The following is a 21885-nucleotide window of genomic DNA, read 5'->3' as shown; positions in this document are numbered from 1 at the left end:
AATCTCACCAAACTTGAATGGTTGAATGGAAAATGCTTCACCAAATTCTAGTCACATCTTTCATTGATGTCAATGAATGATGTCAGTGCTGTCACAAAGACCAAAGTTATTCATGGTGACTCCAGACTGAGTGCTCCATTTCAAAGCAGCCACAATTATGACATTCTTCATTCTCCTCTCTAAATATTCTTTTCAGTGTCAGTTTTCTCCCTCTCCACCCTCTTTTCTCCAATGCAGCATCTGTGCGCAATTACCATTAGATGTTTTTATCCAGTGCGAGCCAACAGAGGAAGCTGTTATGTCTAAGTCACAGCATGTGGATGGTCCATAAGAGCTCTATTCATCAGAGCAGACTAAAGGCCACACATTGACTGTGACAATGGTCTTCACTTCCACCAGCTAGCTGAGACAAAGGAGTCTTCCATAAAGAGATTGGCTCTCCCTCTCCCTCTCCCTCTCCCTCTCCCTCTCCCTCTCCCTCTCCCTCTCCCTCTTTCGGTCTTTGTTATTAACTATGGGACTGTGTCATCTATAGATCTGTCATCTATCACATTCCCAGCAGACATCAGAAAGCCGTTGGTGCCTTTGACACAATGACAGTGTACAGGCTAAATATCCATGGCACATGGGGCACATTTTCCAGTGACATTGGAATGGCCTGGTGAATGTCTGTGTTGGGCTTTTAGGAGTTTATTAATAGATGTATTCGTTCGTGATAGATTCATTGAACTCGTAAAACTGCAACTGCGTGTCCTCTGAAATGTGTGTTGGGCCCCCAAGTCTCCTCCAGTCTCACTGCATATTAGTCAAGCACTAGCCGCTGGGTATCAGTATCAACAGCATTGTGAACTGGAGGATGGGAGCAGATTTGCCGCCGTTGTAACTGTCATTTACAGTGTAACGTGAGTGTAGAAGGTAGACCAGGCAGCAGCCGGAGTCCATTTGAACCATGTCATATTACAAATATTACACCATGTCATGAAGTGGTGAAAGGTCAGTGGAGTTGTGTCTCCTTCAGGTTGAGTTACAGGTGGATCCTTCCTGCTGCATCATAGCGAACCAACGTAATGTAGGATTAGAATTGATTCACACCGTCATTAGTCAGTGGGCTCCATGAAGCTTATAGCAGCTTAGAGACAGTGCTCTCAGTGGATGTGTACCCCTATGAAACTGCAGCTAATGCTTCGTAATTCCCTCTTTGCTTAATGGACACTATGGGCCGTTACCTCTGGCGTGTTTCTGATAGGCAAACAGCTCTCAGAGTTCCATTCCGGAATAGAATGAAGCAGAATTGGAATACCGACTCCCAATCCATTCTGAGCTTGTTCCACATGGTCTTTATGGTATTGGATGACATTTTGTTGTCAGGTGATAGGACTGTTGGCTTGAGACTGTGATATGTGAAGCCACATCACGGTAGTGCACTATATGGAAAAGTGTGCCATGCATTTGAGCCCTTAGTCTGCCGACTGACTGGAGTGGGTAGTGGTGACAGCGGAATAGTGTTTATTTTCCCAGGCAGTTTGTTCAGTGCCAGTTGGAGAAGAGACCAACCCTCAGACTCCTAACTGTGTCTGTATTCTCTCCTCTCCCCCGAGGGACCGCTTTGTGGTAGGTCTGGCTATTTCCTCCCTGCCGCTCACTCTTTCCCTCTCATTCTGGGTCTCTGTTGTCAACTCACTGTTTAAAAATGACAAACTGACAGACGGGAACCAGGCTATGCCTTCTGCTGTGCCTTCTGCTCAGGCTTTTGAAGTAACTTGGTATGATATTGGGGAGAATTGTAACTTTTTATTTCAAGGTTTCCTGGCAGTCAAATATGCTGTGATAAGATATTGGGAATGTTGGAACTGCAGTGAGTTTTCACTATAGGATATTTATATATATATATGTTTTTGTTTACATTATTTCTGAGATATCTTCATAAACTTAGAACAGTCATTTATATTTCTACGGTATGCAAATTGAGTGAATGTTATCTCAATAAGTTTGATTTGGAAGCAGACCTGACATAATCATGTTAGTGCAGGAATAAAGCAGTGCCTTGTGTGGGCTTTCCTTTGGCCATAGAGAGGCCTTTATTCTCTATTTTGGTTAGGCCAGGGTGTGACTAGGGTGGGCATTCTAGTTTCTTTATTTCTATGTTTTGGCCGGGTATGGTTCTCAATCAGGGACAGATGTCTATCGTTGTCTCTGATTGGGAACCATACTTAGGTACCCTTTTTCCCACCTGTGTTTCGTGGGTAGTTATTTTATGTTTAGCTGTCTGACAGAACTGTGCGGAGTCGTTTTTCTACATTGTTGTGGTGTTCGGTTGATTAAATATCATGAACGCCTACAACGCGGCACCTTGGTCTCCTTCTTCAACCCACGAGAGTCGTGACACTTTAACTCAGAAACAAACTGAGTTAAGGGGATACTGCGATATTCTGGCAATGACTGGAAGTCTACAGCTACGATGCAATGGAAATGATGTAAACGGATAGATAGACCCACTGAAGTCTGTCAGTTATCCAGAGGAAGAGACCCATGGCCAGGGAGTCCGAGGGCTCTGGAGGGAGGGATGGTGGGTCCTAGTAGAATTACCACCGCGCTTCTCTTTCTTCTTCCTTCTTTCTTTTACCTCTCTTTCTTCTCTCTTTTCTTCTTCTTCTTCAATGTGTCATGTGTTTTTCTCCCCCCCCACCCCCTTTGTATGTCTTCTCCTCCTGTTCATGTTCTCTCCTCACCTCCTTCCTCTCCTTCCTTTTTCACGGCTTGGTGATCCCCTGAGGGACTGAGAGCTTGGCTGATAACCAGCCTCTTACACATGCTGTCAGAGTGACATTCGGAGCTCCAGCTGGGCTGGAATCCTCCTGCAATCCTGAATACAAAGTGTTTACTACTGTATATAAATGCCTGGTGTGCACTTTTTTAGGATCGAAGGAAAACCCGCATTCACTGTAAATGGTCTCGTAAGATTCAACCTTGTAACTAGTGAGACCGTTTCGGTTTGTCGAATTCGGGGGTTCAGCATAGCAAGCCTTTACACTTCTGTGATTTTGACATACAGTATTAAACCAGCCCAGGACAATGAATGCCTGAAACTGTTGATGTTTGAGGGCTTAATTTATGCGCGTGAATATTCTCTATTGGACTACTGAGAACTCTTATTGTGAAAACAGCTGGTCTTTTGCTACGCCTGCATTTTCATTGCTATGGCTCAATAACAGAGTCCTAGGGGGTGAGTTTCCCGAAAGCCTCGTGGCTGAATCAGGCTGGCAGAGTGGTTTTGGTTCTGTAGCTGTACAGCCATGCCACACCATCACGGTTCACCAGAAACAGAACTGAGTGGGATGAAATGGGGTGGAACGGCCTGGTCTCTCAGGAGGAATGTGAGGTATTTCCGAGCATGTGCACCACAGAGTGTCGAGCCAACCAGGCGGTGCGCCATGACTATCAAGGGCACCACTACCACAGGACTTCTGGTATGGTTAACTTACCCTGGTCAAATAAAGGTTGAGAATGATCTGTGCTAGCTTGGTGGTGGTTTGTGCAGTAGAGGACTTTGATTCTACCTCTACTTCCCTAGCGATACATAATGCATTATAGACCGGATCTTAACTTGAGGAATGCACACAACAGCCGTTCTCATAAATCTTGTATTGATGTGCAAGGGATTTGGTTTTAAATTCGAGTTATGCATATACATTTACGTCAGGATTGGACTTTATGAAAAAAGAGAGGAAGTCTTTAGTCAAAAGCTTATACTTCCCCTTGTTTCCTGGTTGACCACTGGGTCTGAGGTTTGAGGCAAATAGAATGGACCTGTAATACCAGATTAAACTTGGTGACATATGTCAATAGTAGAATGAGTTGGAATACAAAAAAGATTACTGTATTTTCTCTTTATCAGATCATATTTTGGCTTGGTTTTGTTCTGCTGGGGATGATGACGGTGTGGGCGGTTTATGGAGCAGTTAGTCCAACATGTAGGTAAACCTTAGTGGAGTCAAACTAAAATGTGACCTCTTGTTTGAACTTCTGAAAAAATCCAGAAGTACTCTTTTCAATATGATATGGAGATGAACTACAAATACTCATTGGTCAGGGATGGGCAACTGGCCGCCTGCGGCCCGCGGCAACCCTTTTGTATTCCCGCGGACCAATTAAGTCAGGGTCTCAACTTACTGTTGAGAGTTAGAATACACAAGGTGCCATTTCAGCTATTCTATTTATTTATTGGTCAGTGAGTCTAGCGGCCAGCTATCTAAACTTGTAGTTAGCGTGGTCGAATGACCAAACGGGGCGGGGTCCATTGATCATCAGCTATCATATTAAAAATGATGAACATTTGCCTCCACCCTATGACAAAATGTATATAGAATTGCAGGAAATGTGTTAGAAAATTGCAAACTCTTCTTTCCGCCCCATGGCAACATTTTCTCTACGCCCCATGGCAAAATGTGCAGAATTGCAGGAGATGAACTTTAAAATGATTTTCGCTGTCACTTGGGGGGGCGCTAAAATGTTTTGCTCGCAAGGTAGTGGTGTTTTTTTTTGGGGGGGGGGGGGTATGGTTGTGGGTACGCAGACCCACAAGCCACTGCTGCCCCTCATAATGAGTTCAGTTTCTTTGTGGCCCCCACCCCCATCAAAGCAGCCCATCCCTGCTGTAGGTCATACTTTTATTGTGCATTCTGTGGCTGTTTTCTCTGTTATACTCACTGTTGTTAGGTAGATGTGTTTTTTGCAGATGGCCTGAACGTGTGCTGTAGTCAAACAAAGCGAGGGTAAGGCACCGGAAGAGGGACACAACACAACGAACACAACACAGCACCACTCTGCAGAAAGGAAGCAACAAAATGAGGTCATCCATCGCTGGAGAACACACACACAAAGAGATATGACTGTAACATCTGGCACAGATCAAACCCACTACACAGACCTCTGATGATGTCACTGGGGGGGGGGGGGGGGGGCATGACTAGGACTTATCTAAGAGCAGATGGCGGGTTCGCTGGGGTTCGATTTTTCCAACACATCAAATATTGATTTCAGCCAAAGATTCATAACACACGAGTCCATTTACATGACACAAGAGAATAAATATCATCACTTTTTGAACTGAGATGATATCAGGCCCATTGCTTTGTCCATGGGGCATAAAGCATAAAATGCAGAGCTCCTCTACAATACTCTGTCAAGCTGAAATGAGAAGAGGTGGTATTGGGCTCTTTAGGGTTACACCTTATCCTGAGTTCTATATCGAGTCATTGTTTCGCATTTAAAAAAAGAAGCTATTTTGAGACGCAGGATAACACAGTCGCAGGATAACACAGTCGCAGGATAACACAGTCGGTGAAGGAAGTGTCAGTTATAATGTCAAATACAGCTTGGCATTTCTGTACTCGAGCAAGGAAGGTTGAAATGAGAGAGGTAGAAAAGAGATGAAGAGAAAAGGAAGTAAAGATGGGGAGAGAGAGAGAAAGAGAAAGAGAGAGTAGGAGAAAGATTGGTTTGGAAAGTGCAAGGCTATTGAAACAGACACAATGAGGAGTAACTTGAGCTCAGTTCAACCCCAGTACTGTCCGGTGCAAAGCTCTTTCCATGAGCACAGCAAGGAGGGTAGGAGAGGACAATGTTTGGACAACTCTTTTATGCAATGTGACATTCTGTTTAATTTCAGCAAGATGTGTCTGGAAGAAATGTCCCTGAATGCAAAACAGGCCTAAGTAGTTGATATTGGGCAGCGTAACTGTAGGAAAAGGTCCAGCTGCTTCTCCAAATCCATCCATATACTGTAGTTTACACTATTTTGTGGGCCGTCATTGTAAGTGAGAATTTGTTCTTAACTGACTGGCCTAGTTAAATAAAGGTTAATTATTTTATTTTTTTAAGTAGTAAAATCAGCACTTGCATAACACAAGAGCAAATCCATTCAAACACATTCATTCAGTTTCATTCAGTGATAACTCATTTCCATTCAGTTCCTTTTGACTCCTGGTACAGGGTGACTTCCTGGACATTCTTTATGTTTACCACCTGTCCAATCCATGTCCTGATCTCCTGCTGACGGACAGGAGGAAGCGTATTATCACGTGGTCTACTGCAGGATTAAAGCCTGTCCATTGGACCTTAATCTGCTTGTCACACACACACACACACACACACACACAGATGGAGAAAACTGACCGGGTGGAAGAGGGATAGAGGGATCATGGAATAGAAACCATGTGTATGTGTGTTGATTGCTTTTTTGCGTCAAAAGGGGATGAGAGAAAAAGGGAGTGTTTTCGTTATTTTCATTTTACCTCTCGTACTGCTAACTTCTGACTTAGGCCTTAACCGCAGTTTGTGTGCGTACGTGCAACTGTGTGTGTGCATATGTTAGCGTTTGTGTGCTTGTGTATGTGCGTGCGTGTGTGCGGCCATAGGATATGGTCATATTGTTCTGGTGAGATGCTATTTGTAGGAGTGTGTTTACTCTCTCTGTCTCTGAAGGAGCACACAGGGTTCTAGAACCCGCCACAGAATGACCTTCAGAACACAGCCAGCTGAGGGATAACTCTTTATGTGCTGATTTTCTCTGAATTCTTACCGTAAACTCCATTCCCTTGGGTTTGGAAACACACCCACTCTGACTGCCTGGCTGGCTAGTGTGTCGCTGCTGGTATTGAATAGCACACCGCTTGTTGGACTTGGCTTCAGTGAGTCTCAAGCCTCAAGAATCAGTGATGATATAATAGACGATTGTTCTGTTAATGATTTCATGGCAAGACCAACGACTGTAATTTCCCTTCTGAGAAATATTTCAAAATGGACCTCAAAACCATCCACATCTGATATCTCCTTAAATGGTGGTTGTCTGTTCAGTCTTACAGATGCTGCATTCAGATGTCCTTTTCATGATCATCTCATGTTTAACTCTTATTTAACATTGGCTCTAGGACTTCTTTTCCAGATCATAGTTAGATCCCACATTGTCACCACACAGACATAGGACAGCCTCAATGCTTTACGGCCTCCTGTTGATCAGCCAAGACCACCCTGCTGAATGGATGAAGGATTATGTAGATACAAGTTTGCTTACATCAAAGATCATATCTTAGCTCTTGACACATGGCAAACAATCTATTAGTCAAATGCTTCAGTGAGGAAGCCCTGCTTGTCTGTAGACAGTGTGGGTTTAGGTTTGACTCAGTGGGTGTGCTACTGTATGTGTACAGTATACCAATCAACGACTCTCTGTGGTTCTTCTATCCACAGGATTCCTTAGTAGTGTATGTTTGTATGTGTGGAGTGGAGCCCCTAAGTATACTGGGATTGAGTCAGGCTGATGCAGTGGTTCTGGTGCTGACGGGTGTGTGTGTGTGTGTGTGTGTGTGTGTGTGTGTGTGTGTGTGTGTGTGTGTGTGTGTGTGTGTGTGTGTGTGTGTGTGTGTGTGTGTGTGTGTGTGAACATCCTCAGGGGTGGCTGAGTTCAAAGACTTAGTGTAAGTACTCGGGGTACTGCATCTCGGTGCTAGAGGTGTCACTACAGACCCTGGTTCGATTCCAGGCTGTATCACAACCGGCCATGATTGGGAGTCCCATAGTGTGGCGTGCAGCGTCGTCCGGGTTAGGGTTGGGTCGGGGTAGGTCGTCATGGTAAATAAGAATTTGTTCTTAACTGACTTGCCTTATTTTAAATAAATAAAATACAACATTGAGTGTTGTTGGATGAGGAGAAGTCTTTGAGGCAATCAACGCCCCCTTGTGGGAAAATATACTAGTACAAAGTCTTAAAAAACACACAGTCCATGGAAATCATAGGTCTGCTTTGATATAAGCATTTCGCTACACCCGCAGACAGTGGATACAGGGCAGGCTGTGTCCAGATGGGCAGACAGACAGTGGATACAGGGTAGGCTGTGTCCAGATGGGCAGACAGACAGTGGATACAGGGCAGGCTGTGTCCAGATGGGCAGACAGACAGTGGATACAGGGCAGGCTGTGTCCAGATGGGCAGACAGACAGTGGATACAGGGCAGGCTGTGTCCAGATGGGCAGACAGACAGTGGATACAGGGTAGGCTGTGTCCAGATGGGCAGACAGACAGTGGACACAGGGCAGGCTGTGTCCAGATGGGCAGACAGACAGTGGATACAGGGCAGGCTGTGTCCAGATGGGCAGACAGACAGTGGACACAGGGCAGGCTGTGTCCAGATGGGCAGACAGACAGTAGATACAGGGCAGGCTGTGTCCAGATGGGCGGACAGACAGTGGACACAGGGCAGGCTGTGTCCAGATGGGCAGACAGACAGTGGACACAGGGCAGGCTGTGTCCAGATGGGCAGACAGACAGTGGACACAGGGCAGGCTGTGTCCAGATGGGCAGACAGACAGTGGACACAGGGCAGGGTGTGTCCAGTTTGGAGGGCACGTGTTAGACTGGCTGGCAACATTACCTGCATTAGGATCAGCCAACTTCCAATAATGAAAATTACTCCAAAAAGCTGCTTCATGTGCTCTGCTCTGAGTCAGATCACTGGGTTTATCTGTAATACGGCTGCAATGTGTGTGTGTGTGTTCTGAACTTCTGTCTCACATCTCTCCTTCTCTCCCTGTGTCTCCAGCTGGCAGGCGTAGCACGGTAGGGGGCGGTAGAGAGCATGGCTGAGCCAGGCCAGCCCCAGGAGAGCAGCAGTCTGCAGAGGAAGAAACCTCCATGGCTCAGAGTGGACATCCCCCCACAGCTGTCCCTGGATGAGCCCTCAACATTCCTACAGGTATGATGACACAGCTCTCTCGCTCGCACACTCACACACACACACACACACACACACACACACACACACACACACACACACACACACACACACGTTTGTTTACTATACTTGTGGGGACCAAACAATTGATTCCCATTCAAAATCAAATTTTTCCTAACCCCTATTTTACCCTTAACCAAACCCTAAAACTAACCCTAACCCCTAACTCCTAACACTAACACCTAACCCCTAACTCCTAACCCTAACCCCTAACCTAACCCCTAACTCCTAACCCTAACTCCTAACCCTAACTCCTAACCCTAACCCTAACCCTAACCCCTAACCCTAACTCCTAACCCTAACCCTAACTCCTAACCCTAACTCCTAACTCTAACCCCTAACCCTAACTCCTAACCCTAAACCCTAACTCTAACTCCTAACTCTAACTCCTAACCCTAACCTCTAACCCTAACTCCTAACTCTAACTCCTAACCCTAACCCCTAACTCCTAACCCTAACCTAACCCCTAACCCCTAACTCCTAACCCTAACTCCTAACCCTAACTCCTAACCCTAACTCCTAACCCCTAACCCTAACTCCTAACTCCTAACCCCTAACCCTAACTCCTAACTCTAACTCCTAACCCTAACTCCTAACCCTAACTCCTAACCCTAACCCCTAACCCTAACTCCTAACTCTAACTCCTAACCCTAACTCCTAACCCTAACTCCTAACCCTAACCCCTAACCCTAACTCCTAACTCTAACCCCTAACTCTAACCCCTAACCCTAACCCCTAACCCTAACTCCTAACCCTAACTCCTAACCCTAACTCCTAACTCTAACCCCTAACCCTAACTCCTAACCCTAACTCCTAACTCTAACCCCTAACCCTAACTCCTAACCCTAACTCCTAACTCTAACTCCTAACCCTAACTCCTAACTCCTAACCCCTAACCCTAACTCTAACTCCTAACCCTAACTCCTAACCCTAACTCCTAACCCTAACTCCTAACCCTAACCCCTAACCCTAACTCCTAACTCTAACCCCTAACTCTAACCCCTAACCCTAACTCCTAACCCCTTACCCTAACCCCTAACCCTAACTCCTAACCCTAATTGTAACCCTAAACCTAAAAAAGCCTTTTTCCTTCTGGGGACCAGCAGAATGCTTTCCTTGTTTTACTACCAACAGGTCCCCACAAGGAAAGTATACACACACTCACTCACACACACACACACACACACACACACACACACACACACACACACACACACACACACACACACACACACACACACACACACACACACACACACACACACACACACACACACACACACAGGTAGAACACACACCCCACACACATTCATACATACATGTACAGTTGCTGTAATCTGGCCTAGACACAGGTTCAATACAGATTCAATACAAGCGTACAATAGAGACCAGCTACAGTAAGTCCACTCAGCTGTTGAGGTGCAATGTCTTCTTGTTGTCTGGTGTGTGTCACAGCCGGTGAAGAGGCAGGGGTTCCTGCGCAGTGTGAGCATGCCTGGCGAGAACATACAATCAGGCATCGCAACCTTTGACCCCAGCAACTATCTCCAACCCCCCTTGCAGCGCCAGCCCTCCATCACACAGACCATCAAGAGGTGAGACCACACACACGCACACGTGTATCACACAACACACCTTCCACTCTACTTGCTTCTGCATTCCCTGAATATCTTTTCTAAATAACACTAACTTTTACCAACTGACTCTTACTCTTTTCCAGCTGATCTGAACTTATACTCTTTTCATTTCCCTTTTTACTCCTCTCCTTTTATTTTCCACTCTCTCTCCTTTCTCTTGGTGTCTCTTCCTTCTCCTTCCCCATCTGCCTACCTGCCTCCCCGGCTTTCCTCGGTCTGGTGTGTGTATGTGTGTAGTGAGAAGAGGGTGCATTTCAAGCGGGTCAACACGGTCCCTCCTAAGGGCCAGAGGGGCCCCCGACGGGTGTCTGTGCTGCGCAGGCGCTCCTGTGTCCCCAAACTGGTTACCCGCCGCCGCTCGTCCATCCCCAAACAAATCATCAAGTAAGAGTGAGAGAGGGGGGAGGGGATGAGGAGGGATATGAAGAGAGAGAAGGATGAAAGAAGGAACAAGGGAAGAGAGAGAAGGAACAGATTAAGATAATGTGTCAATATGACAATGTAAGAATCCTCACTACGATAATGTAAGAACCCCCACTACGATAATGTAAGAATCCTCACTACGATAATGTAAGAATTCTCACTGCGACAATGTAAGAATCCTCACTACGACAATGTAAGAATCCCCTGAAGATATAACGCAAACTTCCAGCAATTCGCTCACCAAATCATGTGTTTAAGGATGAATCGTCAGAGCAACACGCAGGGACCACATCTGCTGTGTGTTATGTCTTCATGTTTTTGACTGTGTTCCATGACGCATAGAGGATGCATTCACACGTTCCACCCACCACCCCTTATACAGACACACACTCACACACACACACACAATGACTCATAAAGAGTATCTACCTGGCCTCCCACATCAAGGCCGCTGTGAATCCATCGGAACGCCATGTAGCTGGCTTGTGTGTTCAGCTCATTGTGTGACAGTGGACCAACACCAAAGACAGCTACCTCTTCAAAGGCCTGCCTGAACCTTCGCATTCGAAAGGTGGAACCACGGTGTGTGTGTGTGGTCCAGTTGGCTCCAGTAGGACTCTATCAATAGCATCACAGTAACACACTGAGGGGGCACTTGTACTGGCAGGCTAAGGCCTGTGAGAGGGACAGGAATGTCAGCAATGCTAACTTTCTATTGACAGCTATTGTCACACCTATGGAGTTATATTCATAGACATGATGATACAGTATGTGACTGACTGAGTTTGAACCCCCGTGTTAGCAGTGTGTCTGTTACAAGACTGTGTTAGCTTGCTGAGCGAAAGGCATTAGTTAACCTTTTTCACACCTCACACTAAGGTAGTTTCCTTATGATCATGCAAGGGGTTCATGACTTTGCTGCGTCAACCTTGTGTGCATTCTTTCTCTCTCTCCACCCTCCCCCCCTCTCTCTCTCTCTTCCTCATTCCCTCCCTCCCTCCCTCCCACTCTCTCTCTCTCTCTCCCTCCCTCCCTCTTCTGTTCTCTCTCTCCCTCCCTCTTCTGTTCTCTCTCTCCCTCCCTCCCTCTTCTGTTCTCTCTCTCTCTCTCTCTCTCTCTCGCTCCCTCCCTCTTCTGTTCTCTCTCTCTCTCCCTCTCTCCCTCTTCTGTTCTGTTCTCTCTCTCTCTCTCTCTGTCTCTCCCTTTGTCTCTCTCATCCTCTCTCTCTCTCTCTCTTGTTGAGACAGGTCCCACACACTCCCTCCACCGCCTGATATGTACAACCTACCTTGTTTTTTCTCTCCTTCTAATCTCTCTCTCCCTGGGAAGTGCTGGTATGTTAGTGGGAGCGTTGGCCAATTTACACAAACTCCCCAAACAGGGGGGGGGGGGCAGAGAAAAGGGGAGAGAGGAGGGGTTAATAGAAAGAGAGGGCTGAGAGAGAGAGAGAGAGAGAGGGAGAGAGAGGGAGAGAGAGAGAGGGATAGAAAAAAAGAGGGAGAGGCTTGTAGAACTAAGTGTGTTAGGGAGGTGAGAACAGAGATTCACAGAGAGCAGATATGTAGAGCCATTGTCCATTCCCACTGAGGATCAGGCAGCTAGAGAGGATTCATGGAGATACAGGCGGAAAGATTTCACAACCTCAAGTTCAGAGAGACAATCTTCTGTTGAATTAAAAAGGAATCCTGGAGAGAGAAGACCGTTTTGAGGAAAACTGGATACTCAATTCTTCCAAGCACAGTAGACGGATCACAGATCATAGCCTGGAGGTTATGGAACTGAAGACAGCAAATCCCTGTAATAGATACAGACTAGAATATCACACTGCGTCAAGATTGTCTCAAGTTCAGAGAGCAAATCTTCTGTTGAATTAAAAGTCTGTTGGATTCTATTTCCAAGCACAGTAGACGGATCATAGTGCTGCAGGAGAAACACAATTATTTCGGAGTCACACTGGAGTTCAGCCAGCTTCTAGACGACACGTTCTCCTAGTGTGATCCGCTGGTCTGAGGAACATCAACTTGGCCAGGCTGTTTGATTGACCCCCTCTCTGGGAAGAACATACTACTGAATGGAAGTACATTTCACATCAGCACCCAGTGGATGTATAGCAGCTCTCAGCCTCAACGGACCTTCAATTATTCTCACCAGCTGTGAACCAGAGGGTGACTTGGGGTCAGACGTTGGACAGGAGTTAGGGGTGAGACCAGGACATTATGTGGTTGTGGCTCCAGGCTGCTGTAGCTCTGTGTGAGCCAGAGGCATGACCCTACCTGCTTCCTGGGACTGGGATGGACTGGACAGGTAAGAGGACTTTGGGGGGGGGGGACAACATGAGAATGTCTGGACAGGTAAGAGGACTTTGGGGGGGGGGGGGGGGGGCAACATGGGAATGTCTGGACAGGTAAGAGGACTTTGGGGGGGTGGGCAACATGGGAATGTCTGGACAGGTAAGAGGACTTTGGGGGGGTGGGCAACATGGGAATGTCTGGACAGGTAAGAGGACTTTGGGGGGGCAACATGGGAATGTCTGGACAGGTAAGAGGACTTTGGGGGGGTGGGCAACATGGGAATGTCTGGACAGGTAAGAGGACTTTGGGGGGGTGGGCAACATGGGAATGTCTGGACAGGTAAGAGGACTTTGGGGGGGTGGGCAACATGGGAATGTCTGGACAGGTAAGACAGTGTGGAACTGGGTAGAGGAACATGTGGGAAACAGGAGGGAGGGAAGGAGTTGGGGAACAGGAAAGAAGAGAGGGAGCGAGAGGGAGGGAGAGGAAGGAAAGAAGAGAGGGAGCGAGAGGGAGGAAAGAAGAGAGGGAGGGAGAGGGAGGGAGAGGAAGGAAAGAAGAGCGGGAGCGAGAGGGAGGAAAGAAGAGCGGGAGCGAGAGGGAGGAAAGAAGAGCGGGAGCGAGAGCGAGAGGGAGGAAAGAAGAGCGGGAGAGAGAGGGAGGAAAGAAGAGCGGGAGCGAGAGGGAGGGAGAGGAAGGAAAGAAGAGCGGGAGCGAGAGGGAGGAAAGAAGAGAGGGAGCGAGAGGGAGGGTGAGGAAGGAAAGAAGAGCGGGAGCGAGAGGGAGGAAAGAAGAGCGGGAGCGAGAGGGAGGAAAGAAGAGCGGGAGCGAGAGCGAGAGGGAGGAAAGAAGAGCGGGAGAGAGCGGGAGGAAAGAAGAGCGGGAGCGAGAGGGAGGAAAGTAGAGCGGGAGCGAGAGGGAGGGAGAGGAAGGAAAGAAGAGCGAGAGCGAGAGGGAGGAAAGAAGAGCGGGAGCGAGAGGGAGGAAAGAAGAGCGGGAGCGAGAGGGAGGGAGAGGAAGGAAAGAAGAGCGAGAGCGAGAGGGAGGAAAGAAGAGCGGGAGCGAGAGCGAGAGGGAGGAAAGAAGAGCGGGAGCGAGAGGGAGGGAGAGGAAGGAAAGAAGAGCGGGAGCGAGAGGGAGAGGAAGGAAAGAAGAGCGGGAGCGAGAGGGAGGGAGAGGAAGGAAAGAAGAGCGGTCGAGGGGAGGGGAGATTAGAGGAGAGGATTTCCAGCTGTGCAGGGATCACTGACAGTGTTTTACAAAGGAACTGTTTATCTTTAGATTTTTCATAGTTGAGGGATGCTTGTTCCTACAATGTGAGGTGCTCCAATGTGACCCACATGTAATAGAACAAGGGGAATAGAACATGCATGGATCAGTGTGACATAAATAAGGATGTTCAACCCTCACTAAATGTCTCCCCAAGCTACACATGACCTTTGTCTGTATGTCTCTGGTAGTGGAATAATACCAGGAGCTTCTGGCTCTACTGGCAATAGCTGTTGATTGTTATGATCTCTGCCGGTCTCAGAAGGATTGGAGAAAGTGGTAGCATTGGCTATCCTTATAGGGCACTACTTTCTGTTGGCATCTTTGTCTTTCTTTGAGTGGCAGATTTATTGCTTTGTGTGTGAATAGTCAGCTAAGCTTCCCCTTCAGAGGTAGTGAATGATTGTGAATGAAATAGTACACTGTGTGCACCAGCCAACCCTACCTTTAGGATATCAAAAAGCCTATTGATGTAGGGTGATGTAGTTTCAATCGTTGTCGCTTGGCAGACTGGTGTACTCATGAACCAGTTGTTGTTGGGTTATTTAGTGTGGGTGTGACTGTGACACGCACACACATCCACACACAATCACGCACATTCAAATGCAGACACGCAAGTGTGCACACCAAGGTTTCCGTTAGCCGGTAATAGCCAGCTTTTGGCCTATAAAAAAATAGAAAAGCCGTTAAGTAAAATTGCCGCCGGCCAATTGTCAGGGGAAGAAGAAAAAATCCCATTGCGAAATAATTCCTTTTAGCCTATTCATTTATGGAATTACCAGTTGATGTAAATACATTTGACTGGTCTATTGGTAGATTTGCATAATTTTGTAGAATTAAATTTGCGCGTGTGAAGGCTACAGTATATTCGTTATGTATCTTATTTACACTACATTACCAAAAGTATGTGGACACCTGAACATCTCATTCCAAAACCATGGGTATTAATATGGAGTTGGTCCCCCCTATACTGCTATAACAGCCTCCTCTCTTCTAGGAAGGCTTTCTACTAGATGTTGGTACATTGCTGCAGGGACTTGCTTCCATTTAGCCATGAGCGTTAGCGAGGTCGGGTAATGGTGTTTGGCGATTAGGCCTGGCTCACAGTTGGTGTTCCAATTCATCCCAAAGGTGTTTGATCGGGTTGAGGTCATGGCTCTGTACATGCCAGTCAAGTTCTTCCACGCCGATCTCGACAAACCATTTCCTTATGGACCTCGCTTTGTGCACGGGGGCATTGTCATGCTGAAACAAAAGGGCCTTCCCCAAACTGTTGCCACAAAGTTGGAAGCACAGAATTGTTTAGAATGTCATTGTATGCTGTAGCGTTAAGATTTCCCTTCACTGGAACTAAGGGGCATAGCCCGAACCATGAAAAACAGTCCCAGACCATTATTCGTCGTACACCAAACTTTACAGTTGACTATGCATTCGGGCAGGTAGTGCTCTCCTGGCATCCGCCAAACCCAGATTCCTCCGTCGGCTTTCCAGATGGTGAAGTGTGATTCATCACTCCAGAAAATGTGTTTCCACTGCTCCAGAGACCATTGGCAGCAAGCTTTACACCACTACAGGCAACGCGTGCCATTGCCGCATCAGTGGAGGCTGCTGAGGGGAGGACGGCTCATAATAATGTCCGTAATGGAGCAAATGGAGTGGCATCAAACACATGGAAACCATATGTTTGATGTAATTGATACCATCCCACCTATTCCGCTCCAGCCATTACCTTGAGCCTGTCCTCCCCAATTAAGTTGCCACCAACCTCCTGTGTTGCACATGGTGATCTTAGGCTTGTGTGTGGCTGCTCGGCCATGGATGCCCATTTTATGAAGCTCCCGACAAACAGTTCTTGTGCTGACGTTGCTTCCAGAGGCAGTTTGGAACTTGGTAGTGAGTGTTCAAGGACAGGTGATTTTTACGTGCTACTTGCTTCAGAACGCGGCGATCCCGTTCTGTGAGCTTGTGTGGCCTACCACTTCGTAGTTGAGGCGTTGTTGATCCTAAATGTTTCCACCTCACAATAACAGTACTTACAGTTGACCATGGAAGCTTTAGCTTTGACGGTGCCACGTTGAAAGTCACTGAGGTCTTTAGTACGGGCCATTCTACTGTCAATGTTTCTCTATGGAGGTTGCATGGCTGTATGCTCGATTTTATACACCTGTCAGCAACGGGTGTGGCTGAAATAGCCTAATCCACTAATTTGAAGGGGTGTCCACATACTTTAGTATTTCTAGTGTGTCACACCATACAGCATAGAGTTACAGAGCATGTGGACAGGAAATCTGTCAGACAGTGCAAAAGTTGCTGCTGCAGGACCTCAAATGGCAACTGAAGGTAGGCTTCATCAGCGCGTCACACACCAATGAGCTGGAGGCAGTAGGCTATGCATTTTGAAAACGTCCTTATTTGAAACCTAAATGTTTAAATACGTATTATGAGGCATGTCTTACCTTGCTTCAAAGTAGCCTATTATATCTCCTCTCTTTCTACATTTCTAACAGGTATTTCCATCTCTGCCACATGAAACCACTTGCATGTGCAGTGCCCTTTTGACAACCGTGTTCATTGTGGAATGAACATTCACGCGTAGCCTACTGCCTTGTGCGCATTGCTATGAAGAAATAATAGTTAATCAACATTTTAAGCTAAACGTTCTGATCTGTTGCATCAGACTCATTGCTTAATTTTTTTTATGTAGCCTAGGCCTACTGGTTGTATGAATTTGGGATCTATCGTCCCACAACTCCCAGAGTGTTTGGAATAGGCTATTCCTCGACAAGTTGACCAATAGAATAGGTTAAAAAAAATGTTATGGGGGATAGTAGATTGACATAGGCTAGTGATGTTGCTGTTTCTAACACATCTTGTTGACTGAGGAAAAGTAAATGTGGCCAGTTATTCTTACATCTTCAAATTAAACATCAGAATTCAGTAAGAAGCACCTCACATTGTTGCATCCTCCACTTGCATGTTCTGTTAATATGAATTACCATCATCTAAATGTGATTTCTGTCATTCTGAGCACCGTGGGTGGACGCCCTAATCAGGTTACGAACCCAATGCATTTGGGTCTGGCAGATTTTTCAAATGTCCGGTAAATTAAAATGTTGCCGGTCAAATGACCAGCGCCACATTTTCCTAACGGAAACCCCGGTGCATACACACACGCACAAACCTAGTGAATCAAGGTGTTTATTTTCCTAGAAACAACCTTCCACAGAGTAAATGAGTCTTCCCAGAACCTCATCTCACAGAGTGTGTTTAACTGTAAAGATGGACTGCATGTGTCACTCTGTTTTCTTCTTCTGTGGTGTTTACGTATCCTGATACCCTGAGAGCCTCTCTCTGTCAATCACCACCACTCAGTCTACCCCCCCCCCCCCACCACCCCAACCCTCCTAAACCCTCTCAACCACCATTCCCTCTAAGCTGCTCGTGTGCACGGGACTGCCATGCGGCTTAGAGGGACGGCCACGCAGAAGAAATATATCAGCCTGGGCAGAGAAGTAAGAGATTGAACTTCACTCAACTTTGTAGAGTTTTCACCGTTAATTAACACGATCAACGTTTCCCTTTACTGTGGGAATTGTGATCGAATCAATGCAGTATTTGCCCCTTTCAATGCAACATACCGAAACGAAACTAACTATGAAAGATATATTTTTTTAGGCAGAACTCATCGGAGTAGGATTCTATTGCAACGACTCAGGCCTGTACTCTACACAGACTGGGGCGCCATAGCCAATCAAAGCTGCAGTAGGCCTATATGCAAATAGACATTACCATATTTGGATCTGTGCCATTCACTTTGAGCTGGACTGTTTTTACAGCATGAGCAGTCATGAGTAGATTGTTTGAGATCAAAGCGAGAGCTGCATGTAGCCACGTGTGCACATTTCTTCATATCCTTTGCTAGTTACTGAGTTTTTAGCCCAGTTATAGATCATTTGTAGTTAGCAATGGGGGAGTGGTTGCTTCCTACAAGAGCACAAAATGTGTGCATTTCTAGCCATCTTTGAATAGTAAAGAGCTTTTTTTTGTCTTAAAGGGGCAGTGTTGTATTTTGAAACAGGATTGAATAAGCTAAGTAGCCAATAGCCAGCCAATAATGATGTATTTTATTTTGTAGAGTGCTTTCTTGCATCAAACAACACAACACATTTTCAGTCACCTCCTTGTCTGAAGGCCAAGTGGGATAAACAGGTTAATGTCATGCTCTGCATGCAGGCCTACATTGAACACCACACATTGGCTGCTACTGTAGGCTGAATGATATAACAGCTATTTCCATGTTAAAATGTTATGGGATGTGTTTTTGATGGTAGGCCACTCTGGCAGGCCTACATTATGATCAAACAGCCACATTAGCCTACTTGAACACTGTTCAATTGTCATTTAAAGCGGGTACAGCCTCAGTGCGCGCCAGAAGTTGCACAGAATTTTCACAATGTTCAAGTTTGCACTCAGCAGACCTGAAACTTGCTCAGTGCCTAAAATAATTTGAGGGAACATTGCTCCCAACCTAAACCTGTGACCCCTCTTAAAACATTACTCCCTCCTGGGAGGAATCTCCCTCCCTCTCTCCCCTGACGGTACGCAGCCTTAAAAGGCTTCCCCAGCTGGCTGGTTTCTCTCTAATGATGGAGACTGTGTTATTACTGAATGTCCTCTACTGTAAACACTCCTCTACCCTCTGACCCGCATCCTTCACAGAACACTTCTTCTCCTGGTTTACACACTCTGAGACACTCCTACATATACAGAGGGTCACTAGGGGAAGACATACACATGCAGTATAATGCACACACACACACACACACACTAATACTAATGCATACACTCACACACGCACACACACACTAATACTAATGCATACACTCACACACACACTAATACTAATGCACACACTTACACACACACTAATACTAATGCACACACTTACACACTCACACACTCACACAAACACACACTAATACTAATGCATACACTCACACACTCTCACACACACACTAGTACTAATGCATACACTCACACACACTAATACTAATGCATACACTCACACACTCTCACACACACACTAGTACTAATGCATACACTCACACACACACTAATACTAATGCATACACACACACCCACACCCCCCCACACACACACACATACACACACTAATACTAATGCATGCACTCACACACACACTAATACTAATGCATACACTCACACACACACTAATACTAATGCATACACACACACACACTAATACTAATGCATACACTCACACACACACTAATACTAATGTATACACTCACACACACACTAATACTAATGCATACACACACACCCACACCCCCCCACACACACACACATACACACACACTAATACTAATGCATGCACTCACACACACACGAATACTAATGCATACATATACACACACACACACACACACACACTAATACTAATGCATACACTCACACACACACACACTAATACTAATGCATGCACTCACACACACACTAATACTAATGCATACATAAACACACACACACACACTAATACTAATGCATACACTCACACACACACACACACTAATACTAATGCATGCACTCACACACACTAATACTAATGCATACATAAACACACACACGCACACACACTAATACTAATACCAGCAACAGTGTGTGAAGACATACAGAAAACGTTTGACCTCTGTCATTGCCAACAAAGGGTATATAACAAAGTATTGAGATAAACTTTTGTTATTGACCAAATACTTATTTTCCACCATAATTTGCATATAAATTCATTAAAAATCCTACAATGTGATTTTCAGGATTTTTCCCCCTCATTTTGTCTGTCATAGTTGAAGTGTACCTATGATGAAAATTACAGGCCTCTCTCATTTTTTTAAGTGGGAGAACTTGCACAATTGGTGGCTGACTAAATACTTTTTTGCCCCACTTCCACCTTCCACCTCCATGTGGAGAAAAATTCCTCAATCGGGTTAAGGAAAGGAGAGTATGGGGGTAAGTACAGGGTGGTAAATTGTGGTTGGGCCTGAAACCATGCTTGCACCATTTGAGCATGGTGGAACCTGACATTATCCCACACAATGACATAGGTCATAACATCAGCTCTACAGACCTGATTTAGCTCATCAAGGACGGTTACATTCGAACAGCGAATCATGTGGCTGCCTGCAACTCAATATATAGAGTATATAGATTAGAGAGCTTTAGATGTTGTTCGACCAAACACTAGAACAGACAAGATGAGTAATCTAAGCAACTTTGACCGTGGTATGATTGTTGATGCCAAACATGGTGATTCCAGCATCTCAGAAACAGCTGCCCTCCTGGGATTTTTACGCACTACAATCTCTAGAGTTGACAGAGAATGGTGCGATAAACAAAACACATTCAGTGGGCGGCATTTCTGTGGGCAAAAACACCTTGTTAATGAGAGGGGTCAGAGGAAAATGTCCAGACTCATTCAAGCTAACAGAAAGGCCACAAATGCTCAAATAACAGCTGTTTAAAACAGTGGTGTGCAGAATGGCATCTCTTAACATATAATTCAGGGTGTTGTGGAGGCAAAAGGGGGTCCTACATAGTACTAGATAGGTGTACCTAATAAAGTGGCCGGTGAGTGTACAGTAATGTCAAATCTGAAAACATGGTCTGGAAAAGTGGTACATGAGACCATAGAAACAGTGTCTGATAAAGAATGATGATGAAATATTACATCCATAGATAATGTAGTCCAATTGGTTCATGTTCCACGGTAATTGGTGTCAATGGATCTCGTTATCCTGAAACTTTCATGATCTAAACATGGAATATTGTTTGTCAGTTTCCATAAAACTGCATTAAGAGTAATACAACAGTTACTTATCATTTTGAGCAGTTGTATCAATTGATAGTGAGATCATTGTAATGAAATGAGTAGACAGTCATCTCAGATGTAATGTGTGAATTGCATTTTGAAATGGTAATACTTTGATGTCAAGTTGTGTCATTTTGAACAGGTGATTTTAGTTCAATGAACAAATGATCTTAGCTTTATGTGTATTGTATCCAAGCAATTGGAAGAAGTGTTAAGAGTTTTGAAAAATTAGCATTTTGATCATTGGTTGTGAGTTTTGTGTCTAGAGTTTCTGGGTTCTGGTTCTGAAATTAGTGCCAAAGTGGTTGTAAAAAACTGTAATACAGACACACACTAATACAGACACTACTAATACAGACACTCACACTAATACAGACACTACTAATACAGACACTCACACTAATACAGACACTACTAATACAGACACTACTAATACAGACACTACTAATACAGACACTCACACTAATACAGACACTACTAATACAGACACTACTAATACAGACACTACTAATACAGACACTCACACTAATACAGACACTCACACTAATACAGACACTACTAATACAGACACTCACACTAATACAGACACT

At 45.5% G+C, this 21885-nt stretch overlaps 1 protein-coding gene across 3 annotated transcripts in view; it reads left to right on the top strand.

The window, feature by feature from the left end:
- The window catches only part of LOC109870379 (inactive rhomboid protein 1), a 44802-nt gene that overhangs the window by 7112 nt on the left and 15805 nt on the right, over positions 1-21885 (top strand). For 2 of the 3 annotated variants that reach the window (XM_031804728.1, XM_020460868.2), the window contains exons 2-3: positions 8598-8750; positions 10245-10384. In XM_031804728.1, the coding sequence (XP_031660588.1) occupies positions 8634-8750; positions 10245-10384 (257 nt within the window). In that variant the 5' untranslated portion in view covers positions 8598-8633. Of the gene's footprint in view, positions 1-8597; positions 8751-10244; positions 10385-12370; positions 13154-21885 lie in introns of those variants that run through there. The other variant, XM_031804729.1, reaches the window with a different exon arrangement.

This window comes from Oncorhynchus kisutch, linkage group LG25 (assembly GCF_002021735.2).
Source record: "Oncorhynchus kisutch isolate 150728-3 linkage group LG25, Okis_V2, whole genome shotgun sequence".
In the NCBI taxonomy this organism is placed as follows: domain Eukaryota; kingdom Metazoa; phylum Chordata; class Actinopteri; order Salmoniformes; family Salmonidae; genus Oncorhynchus; species Oncorhynchus kisutch.
Note: the sequence above shows the minus strand (reverse complement) of the source record. Positions and strands in the feature narration are given on the sequence as shown.